Source organism: Salvelinus alpinus, chromosome 5 (assembly GCF_045679555.1).
Source record: "Salvelinus alpinus chromosome 5, SLU_Salpinus.1, whole genome shotgun sequence".
NCBI lineage: Eukaryota > Metazoa > Chordata > Actinopteri > Salmoniformes > Salmonidae > Salvelinus > Salvelinus alpinus.
In genome coordinates, this window is record NC_092090.1 from 96,888,702 (window position 1) to 96,911,000 (window position 22,299).

Here is a 22,299-nt window from a genome sequence, read left to right on the forward strand (position 1 = left end):
TTATTACCATGTTATAACCAGCATCCCACTAAAACATTAAACTGGTCCCTCTTTTCTCTGTCTTCTTTATTACCATGTTATAACCAGCATCCCACTAAAACATTAAACTGGTCCCTCTTTTCTCTCTCTTCTTTATTACCATGTTATAACCAGCATCCCACTAAAACATTAAACTGGTCCCTCTTTTCTCTCTCTTCTTTATTACCATGTTATAACCAGCATCCCACTAAAACATTAAACTGGTCCCTCTTTTCTCTCTCTTCTTTATTACCATGTTATAACCAGCATCCCACTAAAACATTAAACTGGTCCCTCTTTTCTCTCTCTTCTTTATTACCATGTTATAACCAGCATCCCACTAAAACATTAAACTGGTCCCTCTTTTCTCTCTCTTCTTTATTACCATGTTATAACCAGCATCCCACTAAAACATTAAACTGGTCCCTCTTTTCTCTCTCTTCTTTATTACCATGTTATAACCAGCATCCCACTTAAAACATTAAACTGGTCCCTCTTTTCTCTCTCTTCTTTATTACCATGTTATAACCAGCATCCCACTAAAACATTAAACTGGTCCCTCTTTTCTCTCTCTTCTTTATTGCCATGTTATAACCAGCATCCCACTTAAAACATTATACTGGTCCCTCTTTTCTCTCTTCTTTATTGCCATGTTATAACCAGCATCCCACTTAAAACATTAAACTGGTCCCTCTTTTCTCTCTCTTCTTTATTGCCATGTTATAACCAGCATCCCACTTAAAACATTAAACTGGTCCCTCTTTTCTCTCTCTTCTTTATTACCATGTTATAACCAGCAGCACACAGTAATGCTGACTATATTTTGCTTTTATGAGAGGTTTGCATTCAGAAATGCAAGCTGCCTCACTTTCGAGGGGCTGATGTGGTTTCTTCTCTCAGTAATTATTTGTCCTGTTTTCGAGAAGACCCTCTCAGAGGGAAGGGATGTGGCCACTATGCAGTCTCCCTGTCATGACTTTAGTAAGCCGTGGGTAGACAGAGGCCCTGTTCTTCCACCAGCTCAGAGGATCTGCAGATCGTTGGAGGAGCTCCTCCAAATAGGATCAGACCTCCATTATGGCATCTGCTGAGGGATTCCTTCGTCCTGCATCCCCAGATGCTCTCTCGTCAAACAGCATCCAAACAGCAGACGTTGGCGCGTTCTAGCATCTATCTGCATGTTTCCGTTAGGGAAAGCCTACGTTGTGAAGTGCGCATGTGCATTAACTCAATTCTCCTGTGCACTCCTTCAAATCAGCACAATTTTGAAAAACCTTTGCAAAGCGTAAAGTCTACAAAACTTAGTCCACTCTGTTCATAACAGATTCTAGTTTTGGGAACAAAAAAACGGTATTGCGATAAATAGTTTAATCGATGAGAAAATGTGCCACTTCAACAGTAACATCTGTTACTGCACAATAACCTTCAACCTGGCATTTCTGCTTTCCACAAACCCGAGTCGGATTGATAACCTTACCAATAAAAGCTATGAAGTCAACTTGATTCATTATCAAAGTGTCCTTTGATGCAGCACATTCATGAGCACCAGATTGCTGAACAGGCGTCGAAACAATGACAAGGCTGTTGTGTCTAGTTTGGAAAGTGAAATATACTGACATCTCCTCTTACCTTTACTGGGCTTCACGTCCTCCACTTCACATTCAAAATAGTTGATTTAAATCCATAACCACTCTAATAGTCACTATATGTGCAAATCTACACGTTTTTACAGAACAATCTACACCTCAGGCCCAGGGGCGAAAATCTGATATCAACCTTGGAGGGGACAATTACATGACATTTTCTCAAGAGCAATTCCTGAGGGGGACACCAAAAGTAGTGCTGTAACACATAGCCTACGTTGTAATATGTTAAATGTATACTGAGGAACCATAATTCCTACAACTGAATAATTGTAGTTACAGTAGTTAACTGAAGGGTTTTCCCAACTTGTTCAAATGTTTAAATCATTATAATACTACTACTAATAATAGTTATAGCAGTGCTCCTTACTAGTCCAGTATGTATGCAGGTATTCGTACTTACAACTAGCAATATCAAGAAAGGCCAGTAGGTAGCAATGGTACTGTACACTGTATGGGTGCAGTTTTCATAAATACAATGAACATGGTGTGATCTCATCTAAAAGAGTCTCCATTGAGAACCATCACAAAGTTGGTCTCCGTATTGAATTGACCTTTTAATTTTACTTTTTCTGTTACATTTATATAGTCATTAAATGTGCCACTGGCCTGAGTCTACTACAATATCTTTACAAGAACAAAAAGCTTAAAATAAGTACAGTTCTAAAAGCAAAATAACTACTTTAATGAAAAACCCAAATAAATCAAACAAAATATCCTTCAGTCAGTGTCTCAACTCTTCAAACAGCAGCTATGGACAAGTATGTCGCACAAAGTATGCAATTTTAAATAAAATAACAGGAAATAAATCATTTGTAAGTGTACTGTCATGTACTAAAAACTACTAAACAAAATAACAAATATCAATTACACCAGGGGTTCTCAAACAGGGGTTCATGGACTAATGGCAAGGTGTCCGTGAAATAAAAAAGTGTAATGAATATAGTCAGTACCACAAGGTTTCCAGTAAGTTTACATATATTATAGAGTTGAGGTCCCTGAGGACCGCTCAAAACCTTGCCTGCCTTGCCTCTGAATATGCAGAGGTTCCAGTACCCCAAAAAGTTGAGAACCACTGCTATACACACTACTGAACAAAATAACCGAACATATGTTTGCGGGTTTCAATGGATCCAACAAATTGCTGGCCGATATTTTCCCTCGAGACTGTCCAGCCTGTCTTTATGTACAATACAGACAACTACGCCGTTCAGTCTCTCTTGGCCCATGCTAGCCTGTAACCAAGTCTTCAACCTGCGGAGTGCACTGAAACTCCTCTCAGCCTCACATGAAGACACTGGCACCACAAACAAAATTCTGATCAGCACCTCAACTTGGTCAAACAACCCCCGCACCTCCACTGGAAGCCTCCTGAGGACCTCTGCTGCCTCTCCACTGCTGCTACAGGGGTATTTGTTGTGAAAGAGAGGAATCTGCACTGAAAGAGAATCTATGTTCAGTTCTGGGTACTGATCTAGAGACTCATCCAACTCCCCCGTGAGAAGCGCTCTTTCCAACTTTTGCAGGATGTTTAGACCGTCCTGGTCAAAACGGTCGCCAAACTGAAACTCCACACCATCCAACACTTTAAAAAATTCTGCCCTATAGTGATCCACTGCTTTGCCAGCAAATCGCCTTGAGTGTGTCTCAATGGATTCAATAGAGTCAATCAATGTTGCTTTCTCATACAGTGCAAGGTAGCTTTCGTCATTTCTCGTGCCCCTAAAAGATGACCGCACACACTCGACTGCAGCCTGCATACCAGAGACAGTCTGAGTTTTCTTCTGCAGTGAAATGTTTAGACATTCAAGCTCTCCAAGAACAGCAGAGGCAAGTGTGAGGCCCAACACAGTCTTGCCTTTGCTGAAGTGCTCGAATAAGCCACTGGCAGTTGAAGCTGTCTTGGATGCAGATTTTGCCATCTCCTCTAGGCTGCTTAGTACCCGCTCATACTGCCCTAGCACAGCTCTAATAGCAGTATTCCGCACAGTCCACCTAGTTGGACATAGGGGTTTCAGGGTGGGCAGATTTGTTTCTTTGGACGTGGCAATTGATTCAAACATGCTCTTAAACTTTCCTGACTGGCCATAGAGGACACCTAACTGATGGACCCAAGAAAGGGAATCCCGGATCAGTGGGGAGGCTGAGCAGCCAGCCTGTGTAATCAGATTTACACAGTGTGCTCCACAATGGACATAGAGGGCTAATGGGTGCTGCCTCCTCACATTGCCTGTGCACCCGTGTATTTTCCTGCCATGTTTGAGGCACCATCGTAACTCTGTCCACGTAAGCCAGACATGGGCAAATTGAGCCTCAACAACACATCAGTTGCCACTTCCGCAATGCCCTCGCCTGTTGTCTCCGACACCCTGAACAGCCCAATAAACTCCTTGTGAGGGACAAGGTCATGGTCAACATAACGCAGACAGACACTCTCCTGTTCAGCACCAGAGACATCTTGAGTACCATCAACAATTACTGAAAATTATACAATCGGAAGAGACCTAATCTCAGCTGCAATGCCTCGAATGATTGTATTGGCCATGATGTTCAGAATTTCATTCTGTGCTTTGGGGCCTCTTGAAATGTCAACACTCTGTTGGCAAGAGTTTGCGGTTCAAAAATTGTGGGTGTGGCTGATATGGTTTTGTGCCATCACTGAGGTAACTGGACATTGCTGTGCCACTGTCCCCTATACTGGTGCTGCTGGCAACAAGGGTGACACCTGGTCCTGCCGTGGCTGTGACATTGTTCTCTGAAGTCTCTCTCCCTGGCTCTTTCCCTTTCACCACCCTCACTGACTCACAGTCTGTCTCTTAGAAAATAAATAAGGTGATTGCTGTACTCGTAACTACCGGTACCCAAAACTACACAATTAATCACAACAGCAATACCATTGCCATAAACAAATCTTAGTTTAGTCATCAGTTTAAGTTGAGAGTGGGGGTATCCATGGCATTTTCCAATTATGTCCCTATTTTACAAGTCAAAAAAATTGAGAACCTTTCATAATGTTGCCAAACAAAGACTCAACAAACTTACCTGAGACTCCCTGTCTCTGCCAGTCTGTCCCTGCATATCTGTCCCCAGCTCTGCTGTCTGTGTGCCATCTGTTGCCTGCTCTGCCTAATGACATCATTGTGAAACATTTCCATTAGCATTTCACTTCTTTCTTATGAACATTTTATCAACTAGTCTTTGAGATATTAGGCTACTAGAGTTCTTACTTTGCGTTTTGGTGTAATGAAAAATACTCCGATGTCCGTCTTTTTTACCTGACTGGCTGGCTGGCCGGTCTAGCTGCACACACACACATTTACACAACATATGCTGCAACCTTTTCTAATTTTAATATAGTTTGTTTCATATTGGCTGGCTTCCAACAATAGCTGAATTTGTAAAGCTAGCGAGCACCAATTCCGTTTCTGTGGTGTTTGCTATAATCTTTGCTACCTGGTTAAATAAAGGTGAAATAAAATAAATGTAAAAACTTTCACTAGCGACAATTTAGGTTTTGCAACGAGACCATTAAATATATTTAAGACAATGGTATACGAGAGTGTAGTTCTGTTCTGTTCAGTTTGGACTTCAGTTTATCGCTAACCTTATCACAGGGACTTTGAAGCACTACAGCTGCATGCTGATCTTGGAATAAACTGACGATAGCAAAGATTCCATATTTGACGACGCCACATTAATGGAATAGGTACTAGCTAGCTTGATAGTTAATGTTTGCTTTAGTTTGCGCGCTAGCTCTGCAAATGCAGCTAGTGTGTGAACCCTGCCAACATAAAAAAAAAATTGCTATGGCGCGATTGACTGGATTAACCTCACGTCAGTTACGTACATTGAGTGCCTTTCAGACAGTAGATACGAGCCCTCCATTACCTTGCCAGCTAAAGAACTGGCAGTGGATCAAACCATCGTGAGGCATGAGTAAATGAGTGAAATTGCTTCCATGACAAATAGCCTCAATGCTTTTCCATCACCTCATAACAAAATAAATGTAGCTGACTGGTGGTCATTTACTGTCTGAGAAGAGAGTATCATTACCACCTGCTGGTCAATGTTGGGAACTGCAGTGAATTTACAAATCAGAAAGTCAGACATATGATTTAGGTGGCTGTTGTTGTGGGCAGGCCGGCTCTTTTTGGCTCCCAAACGGCTCTTTACTAAAAATATGTTTGGTATTTTTTCCAAGTCAAACAGTTTGCGATTGTTTGACTATGATTGGTGTTAAAACAATTCTAATTCAATTATTAAATGAAATCATACTACACCTTAACTACAATGTATTTAAAAATGCATTCTACCACACCCATGCTATTAAACATGTGCATTTAAAGTATAACTTTTTAATGTATATAAACAAAGTGCATATAAATGTAACAATTCATAACGAATACAATCTGATACAACTTAAAACATTAAACTGGTCCCTCTTTTCTCTCTCTTCTTTATTGCCATGTTATAACCAGCAGCACACAGTAATGCTGACCATATTTTGCTTTTATGAGAGGTTTGCATTCAGAAATGCAAGCTGCCTCACTTTCGAGGGGCTGATGAGGTTTCTTCTCTCTTCTTCTTCTCTCTTCTTCTTCTATGATGTCATGGCGGACCGCAAACAATCGTTTAAGTGCATGACGTCACCTACTGTACTAGATAGTACTATCAATCATGATATGCCCAATTCTGTATAATCATGAAAATAAAATGAAAACCAAATAAATCCCTACTAACTTCTACCACACCCCCCCCCTTTCCTTGTCCCATTGCGCGCTAGTGACTCCTGTGGCAGGCCCGGGCGCAGTGCACGCTGACACTGTCGCCAGGTGTACGGTGTTTCCTCGACACATTGGTGCGGCTGGCTTCCGGGTTAAGTGGGCATTGTGTCAAGAAGCAGTGTGGCGTGGATGGGTTGTGTTTCGGAGGATAAACGGCTCTCGACCTTCACCTCTCCCGAGTCCGTACAGGAGTTGCAGCGATGAGACAAGACTGAAACTACCAATTGTACACCAAGAAATTAGGGAGATTTTTTTTTAAGTAACACCAGCCCGACTGTAGGTCCTCTTACTACAGTAGCAGCCATGGAAGCTCCATCAGTCTGACAGTAGGTCCTCTTACTACAGGAGCAGCCATGGAAGCTCCATCAGTCTGACAGTAGGTTCACTTACTACAGGAGCAGCCATGGAATCTCCATCAGTCTGACTGTAGGTCCTCTTACTACAGGAGCAGCCATGGAAGCTCCATCAGTCTGACAGTAGGTTCTCTTACTACAGGAGCAGCCATGGAAGCTCCAACAGTCTGACGGTAGGTCCTCTTACTACAGGAGCAGCCATGGAAGCTCCAACAGTCTGACGGTAGGTCCTCTTACTACAGGAGCAGCCATGGAAGCTCCATCAGTCTGACAGTAGGTTCACTGACTACAGGAGCAGCCATGGAAGCTCCATCAGTCTGACAGTAGGTTCACTTACTGCAGGAGCAGCCATGGAAGCTCCATCAGTCTGACATTAGGTTCACTTACTACAGGAGCAGCCATGGAAGCTCCATCAGTCTGACAGTAGGTCCACTTACTACAGGAGCAGCCATGGAGGCTCCATCAGTCTGACAGTAGGTCCACTTACTACAGGAGCAGCCATGGAAGCTCCATCAGTCCACACTGCAATTCCACCAATCTGTTTTACAGCCTCTACATACGATACATCATGACTAAATCTATATCACTGAGCCTCTCTAGCCTCTTTCTGTACCACCCCCCCCCCCCCCCCCCCCCCCCACACACACACAATTACAGCACTTGTCCTTCACATTGCTTCCACATTCACCGTAATCATGTTCCCCTCCACACATATATTTTCTTACCTTTACACTTAGCAGCTACATGTCCCATTATTTGGCATTTAAAACACTGCAGTGCATATGGGACAAATTCTCTAACATTGAAATTAAGGAATCCTATCTGTACTTTTCCAGGCAAAACCTTCTCAAACCTCAGCAGCACTGATAGGCTTTCACTTCTTCGACCCTCTTTCCTGCTGATCAACCTTTTGGTCTCAGTCATTCTGCCTCCCTTCACATGTTCTTTAATATCATCTGTAGACATAGATATAGGGACACCAGTGATGACTCCCCTCAACCTAGCATAAACAACAGGGACATGGCTTTTAATTCTTTAATCCATTAAGCTTTTCCATTTTCACAATCTTCTCTTGCTGAGCCTGGCTACCACAAAATATGAACAATCGCTAAGTCACACTCAAAATCTCTCAAGTTTAATTTGCGCGCACCACGCTGGCCTGCTGCTCACGACACCATCCTCTGCTCGATTTACCACAGTTCTTCTCTCTCCACTCAAGTGTTTGCTAGTGCAATGATGTTTCATCTTGCTCGCGGGGGCCATCTTGCACCCGGTCGCCTCTTGAACCGGGAATTGACACCACAGATCAGCCTGACCATCATTAATACCACACCACAAAATGCACTTCAGTTTGGTTTCAAAGTCATACTGATGGTCACAAAAAAAAAAAAGTGTTTTCCTCAACTCATCAAACAGAGGCAGTGCCCAGGATAGTGATATTAGTAGGTTAACTGAAAAGGCCTGCTGTCTCTGGTCTGCAGCCATTCAACACACACATAATTTCTACTCTGGACTTCCTCTTGTCACTATGGGCGGCCTAGCGGGTAAGAGTGTTGGGCCAGTGAGTGTTAAAGGTCTCTGGTTCGAATCCCCGAGCATACTAGGTGAAAAATCTTTCGATATGCCACTGAGCAAAGCACTTAACCCTAATCTGCTCCTGTAAGTCCCTCTGGATAAAAATGTCTGCTAAATGACTAAGCTGTAACTATATGGGCCTAACAAACCAGGCAGAAGCACGCCAACGTATAAATGTCAAAGTGCGGTGAACGTGTTGGTTCTGGTATGTCTAACTTGTCCCACCGAGCTATCTTCAGATGAACACACTAAACTGTAAGTCTCACTGGATAAGAGCGTCTGCTAACAGTCCTTTAGTGTGGGAGCCGGCAGCAGCCAACCGTATGAAACAGATGAGGTTAGGTTCACACTCATCATTTCCAATGGAAACTACTGGGACCAACATGCCTGATAGTTACAGTATGAGCTGCAATAGTTTCCACTGAATGAAACAGTGTGATTCTCACAGTTAGTGTTATAATGTCTATATAACAGTGTTATAATGTCTATATAACAGTTAGTGTTATAATGTCTATATAACAGTGTTATAATGTCTATATAACAGTGTTATAATGTCTATATAACAGTGTTATAATGTCTATATAACAGTGTTATAATGTCTCTATAACAGTGTTATAATGTCTATATAACAGTGTTATAATGTCTATATAACAGTGTTATAATGTCTATATAACAGTGTTATGATGTCTATATAACAGTGTTATGATGTCTATATAACAGTGTTATAATGTCTATATAACAGTGTTATAATGGCTATATAACAGTGTTATAATGTCTATATAAAAGTGTTATTATGTCTATATAACAGTGTTATAATGTGTATATAACAGTTAGTGTTATAATGTCTATATAACAGTGTTATAATGTCTATATAACAGTGTTATAATGTCTATATAACAATGTTATAATGTCTATATAACAGTGTTATAATGTCTATATAACAGTGCTATAATGTCTATATAACAGTTAGTGTTATAATGTCTATATAACAGTGTTATAATGTCTATATAACAGTGCTATAATGTCTATATAACAGTGTTATAATGTCTATATAACAGTGTTATGATGTCTATATAACAGTGTTATAATGTCTATATAACAGTGTTATAATGTCTATATAACAGTTAGTGTTATAATGTCTATATAACAGTGATATAATGTCTATATAACAGTGTTATAATGTCTATATAACAGTTAGTGTTATAATGTCTATACAACAGTGTTATAATGTCTATATAACAGTGTTATAATGTCTATATAACAGTGTTATAATGTCTATATAACAGTTAGTGTTATAATGTCTATACAACAGTGTTATAATGTCTATATAACAGTGATATAATGTCTATATAACAGTGTTATAATGTCTATATAACAGTTAGTGTTATAATGTCTATACAACAGTGTTATAATGTCTATATAACAGTGTTATAATGTCTATATAACAGTGTTATAATGTCTATATAACAGTGTTATAATGTCTATATAACAGTGTTATAATGTCTATATAACAGTATTATAATGTCTATGTAACAGTGTTATAATGTCTATATAACAGTGTTATAATGTCTATATGACAGTGTTATAATGTCTATATAACAGTGTTATAATGTCTATATAACAGTGTTATAATCTCTATATAACAGTGTTATAATGTCTATATAACAGTGTTATAATGTCTATATAACAGTGTTATAATGTCTATATAACAGTTAGTGCTGTTTGCACGAGCACTCAGACTTGATTCAACTAATCAAGTCATCATCAAACCTCTGATTTGAATCAGGTTTGTGAGTGCTCCCCTTTGGGTCTCCAGAACCAGGATTGGGAGACACTGGTCTTAACACCCAGAGGTCTGTTCATTCAGAACAAAACCGTAGCAAACAGTTTGTAACGGAAACCATTAACGTTGAACAAAAACATGCTTTTCAATAAAAATTTAAGTTTATTTTGGACAAATTCAGGTTGGTCCCCTCCCCTTTTCCTTCTGTTTGCTTCTGCTGGTTTCCGTGTGGGTTTGAGTGGTAGTGAAAACACCCCAGGTTTCCACTGACCCACCATGCTCATCATACTCAGATCATAGAAGGTGGCACAGACATGGGCTGGCTGCATGTTGTCTACACACGGTGTTCAGGTTCATTATAATGCCTAACTTTCTATTCTGGTTCAGAGGGGAAAGTGAAATCCAGAAAGTGAAATGCTGTGCTTTCTTCCTCCTTTGGTCGATTTGGAGTTTTTTGGTTCTGCAAAGCCATAAAACCTGTATTATAATGATGGTACTGATATAATAGGCTTCCTATCTACTAGACTCACTGTCAGTCTGGGACTATTAAACTATGGTAATATAGTAATACTAACACAGCTAATATTACATTATTACTTTGTTATAAACTTGTATTAGCCTTCATCTAATCCTATTTTATCTGACCATAATAGCCTTTATTATAAGACATATGTTATTCTACCCATGTTATTCTACCCATGTTATTCAAACGCATGTTATTCAACCCATGTTATTCTACCCATGTTATTCTACCCATGTTATTCTACCCATGTTATTCAACCAATGATATTCAACCCATGTTATTCAACCCCATGTTTTTAAACCCATGTTTTCAACCCATGTTATTCAACCCATGTTATTCAAACCCATGTTATTCAACCCATTGTATTCTACCCATGACTGTACTATTGTGTTATTGACTGGATGTTTGCTTATTGTGTAACTCTGTGTTGTTGTTTTTGTCGAACTGCTTTGCTTTATCTTGGCCAGGTCGCAGTTGTAAATGAGAACTTGTTCTCAACTGGTCTACCTGGTTAAATTAAAATATAAAAGGATTGTTATTAGATGATAATAAGAAGAGATACATGCTTACCACAAACAAGTCTTACGAAATTTGAAACATCTTGCTATTTTTGATGAACGGGAATTCCAAGGAGACTAATTAATTCAGTGTTTTTTTCTTCCTGACACTAATTCTGCTTTTTTGAAAATGGACTACTGGAAGTCGTTGTTCTCCCTGCTAAATTTAGGCCTAGTTGAATGCACTAAAACCTTGCTCACACTGCAGGCCTTAATGCTCAAATCAGTTATGTTTTTCAAATCCGTTTTGGAATTTTCTCACTGTCCAAACAGCAAGTTACAAGTGACCACATCGGATTAGTATGTGTTCAGACAGCATTCATTTGATGGTATGGCTAGTTGTCATAGTAACAATGGGTTTGTATTCAGACAACATTCATTTGATGACATGGCTAGTTGTCATAGTAACGATGGGTTTGTGTTCAGACAACATTCATTTGATGACATGGCTAGTTGTCATAGTAACGATGGGTGTGTGTTCAGACAGCATTCAATTGATGACATGGCTAGTTGTCATAGTAACGATGGGTTTGTATTCAGACAGCATTCATTTGATGACATGGCTAGTTGTCATAGTAACGATGGGTGTGTGTTCAGACAGCATTCATTTGATAACATGGCTAGTTGTCATAGTAATGATGGGTTTGTGTTCAGACAGCATTCATTTGATGACATGGCTAGTTGTCATAGTAACGATGGGTGTGTGTTCAGACAGCAGTCATTTGATGACATGGCTAGTTGTCATAGTAACAATGGGTGTATGTGCGGTGGTGTAGGCTGATTGGTGCTCCTGCTTCCTATCACTCAGAAGTTATGTATCAAGCTAAGATGACAACAATGCCTGCCAGGGATGTTTCGCCCCATACTTTGAATGTTCAAAATCATAGTGTCAGAACACCTTTAAAGCCTCAAAGGAAAAGTTGATCCAACTTTCAAAACAAGTAATTTTTTGGCCACAGCAGTCAACTAGCTAGCCACAGCAGTCAGCTAGCTAGCCACAACAGTCAACTAGCTAGCCACAACAGTCAACTAGCTAGCCACAGCAGTCAGCTCGCTAGCCACAACAGTCAACTTGCTAGCCACAGCAGTCATCTAGCTAGCCACAACAGTCAACTAGCTAGCCACAGCAGTCATCTAGCTAGCCACAACAGTCAACTAGCTAGCCACAGCAGTCAGCTAGCTAGCCACAGCAGTCAACTAGCTAGCCACAACAGTCAACTAGCTAGCTGTTTACTTTTCTACCACATTCACTCATTTGTTTGTAAACAACTAACAAGCTAGTTAGCTCTCTCATGTTCTTGTCAAACTGTCAACAGAGTAGCTGGGAAGCAACAAGATATGCCAAACAACAGCCTAAAAACCACTTGAGGGCAAATAAATCAGATTTGACCGTTCAGACACAAGTCTCATGGCCAGGAATCAGATTTGTATCTGACTTAAAACCACCGATGAAGGTGGTTTGAAATGTGACTTGAAATGTCCAATTCCATGTGCTTTTTGCTGTTCAGACTGCAGGAAAAATAACAGAATATGCAATTTTTGGGGGATTTGAGTCATTTCAAACTGACAATGGGCACAAGCCTTATATGTAAGTTGCTCTGGATAAGAGCGTCTGATAAATGACCACAATGTAAAATTAGATGTGAACTTCACCGGGCAGTCCACTGCCAATAGAGAGCTATTTCCATCAGTCTGCTAATGGAAAAAACATTGTCTGGCTTCCTAATGCTTGTTGGAATCTTCAGTTCCTTATTCTAGGTTCCTTGGACCCGATCAAGTGAAATTAATCTAAATTAAACACAAGTGATATGAAGCTATCAGCCTTGATAAATGTGTTGCAGAATGATTCTGAAAAAATAAAGATACAACAGGGTAATAATAGTATTAATGTATTCGGCCTGTTAATATATTGTAATAGTTCCTGTGTGTAGCTGGTGTGGAGGAGTCAGGCGCAGGACAGCAGATATGAGTAAAAAACTTTATTTACTCAAAGAATCAATAAATACAATACAACAAACTAGCCCAAAATAATGGACCGTATACATAAAAACAATCACTCACTAACAACCATGGGGGAACAGAGGGTTAAATAATGAACAAGTAATTGGAGGATGGAAACCAGGTGTGTAAAACAAAGACAAAACAAATGGAAAATGAAAAGTGGATCGGCGATGGCTAGAAGGCCGGTGATGTCGACCGCCGAACGCCGCCCGAACAAGGAGAGGGACCGAAAAGAACACAAGTGATATGAAGCTATCAGCCTTGATAAATGTGTGGCAGAATGATTCTGATAGGGAAAAGAACACAAGTGATATGAAGCTATCAGCCTTGATAAATGTGTGGCAGAATGATTCTGACAGGGAAAAGATACGACAGGGTAATAATAGTACTGTATTAACTCCCTAGGAGATATTGTTACATATGCAGTGTATAAAGTCAGGTCCACAATTATTGACACTCTTGATAAAGGTCCACAATTATTGACACCCTTGATAAAGGGCCACAATTATTGACACCCTTGATAAAGGTCCACAATTATTGACACCCTTGATAAAGGTCCACAATTATTGACACCCTTGATAAAGGTCCACAATTATTGACACCCTTGATAAAGATGAGAAGAAACATAGGAGCTTTATTTTCATGTCATCTGAACATAGTACAGGTTCCGATCGCGCCCGTTGCCGTTTATCAAACTGCAGGTGTTTACATTTGTTGGATGACATTAAAAAGGAGCCTCATACCAACTGTAAAATATGGTCGTGGATCTTTGATGTTATGGGACTATTTTGCTTGTTCTTTTTTTGTTGTCCACAAAGTCATAAACTCTGCCTATTTCTACCATTTATCTTCTGAAAAATGAGATTTTTAAACCTAACCTTAACCCTAACCTTAAATGAAGACCAAAAATATAATTTTTTGTTTTGTCCTGGGGCCCTTGTTACGGTCAACGGCAACATCAAATTTGCCAAGTACCAGGCCATTTTAGCCGAAAACCTGGTTGACTTCTCCAGGAGTCTGAAACTTGGCCACAAGTGGATCTTCCAGTAAGACAAGTGATATCAAGGATCTGGAAAGTCTCTGTTATAGAGGAATGGTCTAAGATCCCTCCCGATGTGTTCTTCATTCTCATAACCTAACGTAGCAGGTCTAAGATCCCTCCTGATGTGTTCTTCATTCTCATAACCTAACGTAGCAGGTGTAAGACCCCTCCTGATGTGTTCTTCATTCTCATAACCTAACGTAGCAGGTCTAAGATCCCTCCTGATGTGTTCTTCATTCTCATAACCTAACGTAGCAGGTCTAAGATCCCTCCCGATGTGTTCTTCATTCTCATAACCTAACGTAGCAGGTCTAAGATCCCTCCCGATGTGTTCTTCATTCTCATAACCTAACGTAGCAGGTCTAAGATCCCTCCTGATGTGTTCTTCATTCTCATAACCTAACGTAGCAGGCATAAAAGAAGATCCTATAAAACATTGTAGAAAAAGGCTCAGTGGCCATTATCCTCTCAAGGTGAGGTATTGAAAACAGCAGTGCCAATCATTTTAACCCCCATCTTTTTGGGGGTTAAAATGATTTGTGAAAAAAATATGACTTGTGAAACAAAATCACTTTCACTGAGCAATTGTATTAGTATAAAATAATATAATTTCCCTTTTTTTTGCATACAATATAGCTCAGTGTTTGTATTATTGATTTCATACAGTCTTTTATTGTTAATCTTTATCAAGGCCAATAATTATGGACCTGTCTGTATGTCTACGAGAAATTCAGTTTTTAAACGCTATCCAATCTTAACCACTGAATATCTACTTGTTCTACTCAGCATTTACCATGTTTTGACTAGATTGCTGAAGTATTAATTGATTATATTATCATTAAAATCCTCTTTACAATTGTAACAAGACAGATTCTCAATATGGCATGTTTAATTTCAATAGAATTAATCACTAGGCTATAAATAAAGGATAAAGTTAAAATAGTGAATATATATAGACATTTTTATAAACTCCAAAAGTCTGATCATCATTTTGCGTGAAGACGAGGGATTCCCCCACACTTCCTTTTTTGCAGCAATATAAACCCAGAGACAACATCATTCAGTTTCAGTAGACACCAGCCGACCACAGCCAACACAGACTCAAGATGCCTTTCAAGCCACACTACCTGTTGGTCTCCCTGACTCTCTGCTGGTTCGTGGCTCTTCAAGGTGAGATATTGCATTTTTATCTATATATATCTATGAATCTGTTCAACTTGACTCTTGAACAATCAACAAACCAAACCTATTATAATTTATTTTTTAAACAATTTAATTCCAATTATCACAATCAATCCATTGCAGTTTTAAGAGTCTCAGAGTAGGGTCAGTATTCAATCCGTATGGCAGAAGTTCTGCGTTGCAGCTTGAGTGAAATTTAAAGGTAATGTTCCTTAGCGGAAACTGCATTCACGGTAAACGCTGCATGTCGGCTCAATCAGATATTACCGTTACATTGCTATCACGCAATCACTGTCTTTTTACTGTTGTTTTTAGTTCTTTACTTACCTATTGTTCACTTAATACCTTTTTTGCACTATTGGTTAGAGCCTGTAATCATTTCACTGTAAGCTCTACTACACCTGTTGTATTCGGCGCACGAGACAAATAAAATTTGATTTGATTTAATCTGTAACACTTCAGCGATGATACAGACTGAATAGAGCCCTAAGAGTGCTGATCTAGAATCAGTTTTGTTTTTGTAACATTCACATGTTTCAAAGTGCAACTTTTAGTGATGATAAAAAGGTTTTAACCCTATCCCTTAAACCTTAACCTGTAACCCCAATTTGGAACAATACTATATTGTTATTGTATGTAATATTGACGGTCTTCATCCCAGCAGCATTCCCCATGAACGGCTGTGCTGCATGTCAGAAGTGTCGCTGCATCCGGACGTCCTCTGCTTTCATCTCTCCTAGGCAGTTCCACAGGATAGAGATCCTACCTCCAGGTGCCCACTGTCGTCAAACAGAGATCATGTGAGTCAACTAACACCACCTAACAACCAGTCAAGAACACTTTCACAGTGAACAAGCAAACCAAGATCTATTTCTGAAATATATATATTTTTAAACATGACTTTAAAAAAAGTTACATTAAGCTAATAAAAACTCTTCTGTATGAATGAGGTTTGTACAGTAGCCCTGATACATTACCTGGTCTGCCTAATACATTTTCACAGCATTCCTAATACATTATTACAGTAGCCCTAAAACATTACCTGGTCTGCCTAATACATTATAACAGCATTCCTAAAACATTATCACAGCATGCCTAATACATTATCACAGTTTGCCCAACACATTATCACAGTATGCCTAATACATTATCACAATATGCCTAATACATTATCACATCATATTGGCTACATATTGGCTACACTCTTAGAAAAAAGGTGCTATCTAGAACCCAAAAGGGTTCTTCAGCTGTCCCCATAGGAGAACCCTTTGAATAAATCCCTTCCTGCTTCCAGGTAGAACCCTTTTGAGTTCCATGTAGAACCCTCTGTGGAAAGGGTTCTACATGGAACTCAAAAGGGTTCTACCTGGAACTAATGAGTTCTACCTGGAACCAAAAAGGGTTCTCCTATGGGGACAGCTGAAGGACCCTTTTGGAACCCTTTTTTCTACGTGTACATATGACTGTCCTGCCAATATTGTTATTCTCAGACAATATTATATTTCAAAACTCGAGTTTTGATTACAGAACAGATCAGTTGGTGTACCACTTGCGAGGCACAGCTGAGCATAAATTGAAACAATTGGCTTTTATTTTACTGGACTGATGGTATCTGCATCTGTCATGGTGCTTTCAAGACAACTGGGAACTCGGGGGAAAAACTAGGTCAAAACATGAAGTCAGTGAACTTCAGGTCGGAAAGTTGGAGTCTAGAAAGATGCCCCAGTTTCCGACTTGGATTTTCAAGTCGGATGAGCGTTCAAAACGATTTTTCCTAATCGGGTCTCGTTTTTTTCAGTATCCAGTTGTCTTGAACACACTGAAGTCGGAAGTCTGAGATTTCAGAGTTCCCAGTAGTTTTGAACACCGCATTAGTCTCAGCGGAGGGAGGGAGAGAACAGCAGAGTTGAAAACAGCAGGTCTGGGACAGGTAGCACGTCCGGTGGACAGGTCAGGGTTCGATAGCCACAGGCAGAACAGTTGAACCCTTCCCACAGAGGGTTCTACATGCCAACTCAAAAGGGTTCTACCTGGGACTAATAGTTCTACCTGGAACCAAAAAGGGTTCTCCTATGGGGACAGCTGAAGAACCCTTTTGGAACCCTTTTTTCTACGTGTGTATATGCCTGTCCTGACAATAGTGTTATTCTCAGACAATATTATATTTCAAAACTTGAGCTTTGATTACAAAACAGATCAGTTGGTGTACCACTTGCGAGGCACAGCTGAGCAGAAATTGAAACAATTGGCTTTTATGTTACTGGACTGATGGTATCTGCATCTGTCATTGTGCTTTCAAGACAACTGGGAACTCGGGGGAAAAACTAGGTCAAAACATGAAGTCAGTGAACTTCAGGTCGGAAAGTTGGAGTCTAGAAAGATGCCCCAGTTTCCGACTTGGATTTTCAAGTCGGATGAGCGTTCAAAACGATTTTTCCTAATCGGGTCTCGTTTTTTTCAGTATCCAGTTGTCTTGAACACACTGAAGTCGGAAGTCTGAGATTTCAGAGTTCCCAGTAGTTTTGAACACCGCATTAGTCTCAGCGGAGGGAGGGAGAGAACAGCAGAGTTGAAAACAGCAGGTCTGGGACAGGTAGCACGTCCGGTGGACAGGTCAGGGTTCGATAGCCACAGGCAGAACAGTTGAACCCTTCCCACAGAGGGTTCTACATGCCAACTCAAAAGGGTTCTACCTGGGACTAATAGTTCTACCTGGAACCAAAAAGGGTTCTCCTATGGGGACAGCTGAAGAACCCTTTTGGAACCCTTTTTTCTACGTGTGTATATGCCTGTCCTGACAATAGTGTTATTCTCAGACAATATTATATTTCAAAACTTGAGCTTTGATTACAAAACAGATCAGTTGGTGTACCACTTGCGAGGCACAGCTGAGCAGAAATTGAAACAATTGGCTTTTATGTTACTGGACTGATGGTATCTGCATCTGTCATGGTGCTTTCAGGAAAACTGGGAACTCTGGGGATAAAACTAGGTCAAATCATGAAGTCAGTGAACTTCAGGTCAGAAAGTTGGAGTCTAGAAAGATGCCCCAGTTTCCGACTTGGATTTTCAAGTCGGATGACCGTTCAAAACGATTTTTCCTAATCGGGTCTCGTTTTTTTCAGTATCCAGTTCTCTTGAACACACTGAAGTCGGAGATTTTAGAGTTCCCATTAGTTTTGAACACCACATTAGTCTCAGCGGAGGGAGGGAGAGAACAGCAGAGGGTCCGCCTCACACCGTCCTGCTCTCTCCTTCCTTTCCTCCCGGTGAGACTGACCAGAGAGAGGGGACAACGTCTTCCACCTGATGGCTAAAGTCGAGTCACACCGCATCTGCCTCATGCACAAATTCATGTTGTTCCTATGACCAGAGACAGTTAAATATCCCTCCCTATTAAAATAGACAGGACGAGCTGCTAATAATAATAACAACAGCGCTATCGATACACTTGGCTACTCATTCATTACAGTGTGAGTGGAAGTAGAGAGAAACATGTTTTATGTTTTGTAATAGTGTTGAATAAAAAACAGTGACAGAGCAGAATGAAAACTTAAACATGATCTCACTCATAAAAAAACAGCAGCTCTATTCTTTGATAATTTCTCTCTGGTCATGGTTTTAAAAGTTATGAAATCTTACATAGGCTGGTATCAAACTTTGCTGTGGCAAGAGTCGTGGAAGTCGTAGGCACAGTGATTTGAGCTATCTGATTGGCCAGCGCAGTAGGATCACTAGATTTATCCACAGATCTTCCTGTCCGACGATCAGGCAGAGTTTGTCTTTTCTGACAAATTAAATTGTTTAAAATGGGAACACTTTGCCAACCCGGTGCGCAAGGCTTCTGAATAAAGTGCACCTGCCGGTAACAGCGCAACACGAATAAAAAAAGAGTCGCAAAACTTTTATCGTCGGCTTTTCTACAGAAATGTTTGGTGATCGACTAGGAATGCCTTGAAGTCGATCGCGATCGATTGGTTGGTAACCACTGGCCCAGTGGAATCTCCATGCTTTTTTGTTGTTGTTGTCCAGGCTTCATCTGTGTCTTGGTAACCGCCCTAAAACCCATGGTGGCTGTCATTGTCTCCACACATAGATCATGTGAGTCAGTCAGCGAGGTCTTGAACGAAGCGCTAAACTGTGGTTTTCTAATGCATAGGGGGAAGAAGCGTGGGGGATAGGTCGTGGTGGAGGGGAAATTAATTAGTCAGTATAGTCGCTTTACTGCATGCCATGCAAACCAATCATTAGTCACTGATGATGAGTTCAATGTTCCTATTCGTAACCAAGGCTAAGACATTGTAATAAATGTGTGCATTTGCAGTGGTAGTCTATAGCAATTCCCCCCGAAACTCAGTATGTGGCAGGGACTCCAGACAATCACAGATTACAAATAGGTTTTTCTAGTCAAGGCTATCCTATTCAACTATTGCTGTACATATACTATTATATCCTACCTATTCTACAGATATACTATATATTCTATCCACATACTGTCCACAATGACTATACATTCAATCACACATGTATATATACATACAGTGCATTCAGAAAGTATTCAGACCCCTTGACTTTTTCCACATTTTATTATGTTTACAGCCTTTTTCTAAAATGGATTAAATAAAAAATTGTCCTCATCAATTTACACACAATACTCCATAACAACAAAGCAAAAACAGGTTTTAGACATTTTAACAAATGTATTAAAAATAAAAAACAGAAACACCTTATTTACATAAGTATTCCGACGCTTAGCTATGAGACTCTAAATTGAGTTTAGATTCATCCTGTTTCCATTGATTATCCTTGAGATGTTTCTACAACTTGATTGGAGTCCACCTGTGGTAAATTCAATTGATTAGACATGATTTGGAACATCTCACACCTGTCTATATAAAGTTCCTAGAGTTGTCAGTGCATTTCAGAGCAAAAACCAGCCATGAGGTGGAAGGAATGCCAAGAGTGTGTAAAGCTATCGTCAAGGCAAAGGGTGGCTACTTTGAACAATCTCAAAAATAAAATATATTTTGATTTGTTTAACACTTTTTTGGATTACAACATGATTCCATATGTGTTATTTCATAGTTTTGATGTCTTCACTATTATTCTACAATGTAGAAACGAGTAAAAATAAATAAAAACCCTGAAATGAGTAGGTGTCCAAACCTTTGACTGGTACTGTATCTATACATACATTTACATATACAGTACTCAGACTTTGCTCGTCCTAATATTTATAGATTTCTTCATTCCATTCTTTGACTCAGATTTGTGTGTATTGTTAGATATTACTGCACTGTTGGAGCTGGGAACACAACCATTTCACTACAGCCGTAATAACATATGCTAAATATGTGTACGTTCATATTGACATTTTCTGATAGGTTTTATTCTGCAGTGTATGATATGTAACCATGGTGACGCTGTAATATATATCCCTCCCTTCATTCATCAGCGTTACCAAGAAGGACAAAGCCACCGTCTGTGTGACTCCAGATGCACGATGGATCAACAAAGTCATTGCCAAGTTACAAAGGTAAATACAACACACACACACACACACACACACACACACACACACACACACACACACACACACACACACACACACACACACACACACACACACACTTCTGTTGACTTTAACACAGACCATCTCTTTCTACAGAACCAACAAGAAGAAGAGAAGTGCAGAACTTCCCATCTCAACCACCATTGAGTGAATTGGAACAGGAATGTATCAAGTTGGAGCTAAATGGAAATGTGATGCCAATGTGATACCAATGTAATACCAATGTGATGCCAATGTAATACCAATGTGATACCAATGTGATACCAATGTAATACCAATGTGATACCAATGTAATACCAATGTAATACCAATGTGATACCAATGTAATACCAATGTGATGCCAATGTAATACCAATGTGATACCAATGTGATACCAATGTAATACCAATGTGATACCAATGTGATACCAATGTAATACCAATGTGATACCAATGTAATACCAATGTGATACCAATGTAATACCAATGTAATACCAATGTGATGCCAATGTAATGCCAATGTGATGCCAATGTGATGCCAATGTGATACCAATTGAAATATGATTCTAATACCAAGTTAATTAGTTTATCTTAAATTATTTCAGTATGTATTGAATGTGAATATTTCATTTTTTTTAATCATGTATTGGGTCTAACCTAGAAAAATAAACACAACCTATACAATATGTACAAAAAATGAGCATTTTATTGCCTGAGGAGGAGGAAGGGTGAAATGCACATGTTTACTATCTTGTTGATGTGAGTTTCATTATCCCATAAAGTAAGTCATCACGTCTACAGCTCTGATGGGTTGACAGATAAGATTCCACTCCCAGTAAGGGGTGGGACTGGGACAGGACTGGGGTGGGACTGGGGCGGGACTGGGGCGGCTGTAGTTTGCCTGCTCTTTGGGGAGCATAAGTCCTTTTCAAACTTCCTGGTGGTAGTTAAGGCCTTGTGTCTTACCCACAGAGATAGAGTAATGTAGATGGATATAACCTGGTTTTACCATGGACATTGCCATTGAGGACTTCCACCATTTTAAAGTAGTCAACTGGGAGGGAATTCCTATGGTTTGGGAGCGATCAGCCAATGAACAGAGCATTGTCTTCTTCTTCTTCATATTGGGTTGGTGATGGTTAGTAAACGCTATATCAGCGCCATCTAGTGGCCACAATAAATAAAGGACAAGATGTTGTTCTGGACTCCAGCACTGCAGGCGGCATTTAAATCACACTTTTTCTTTTTCAAACACAAAAGAAGAAGAAAATGGAATACTTTTAAAATG

General features: G+C 39.9%; 1 protein-coding gene across 2 annotated transcripts; it reads left to right on the plus strand.

Moving 5' to 3' along the window:
* The first annotated feature begins 15,336 nt into the window (after nucleotides 1-15,336).
* LOC139577311 (C-X-C motif chemokine 13-like) lies at nucleotides 15,337-21,697 on the plus strand. Of its 2 annotated transcripts, none has more exons than XM_071404324.1 (4): nucleotides 15,337-15,449; nucleotides 16,126-16,261; nucleotides 20,917-20,997; nucleotides 21,130-21,697. In XM_071404324.1, exons 1-4 carry the CDS (start codon nucleotides 15,386-15,388, stop codon nucleotides 21,182-21,184), a joined length of 336 nt encoding a protein of 111 aa, XP_071260425.1. In that variant the 5' UTR covers nucleotides 15,337-15,385; the 3' UTR covers nucleotides 21,185-21,697. The 2 variants fall into 2 exon arrangements, with proteins under 2 accessions (XP_071260425.1, XP_071260424.1); XM_071404323.1 differs by having other exon boundaries at nucleotides 15,343-15,449; nucleotides 16,123-16,261.
* Nucleotides 21,698-22,299: the final 602 nt, after the last annotated feature.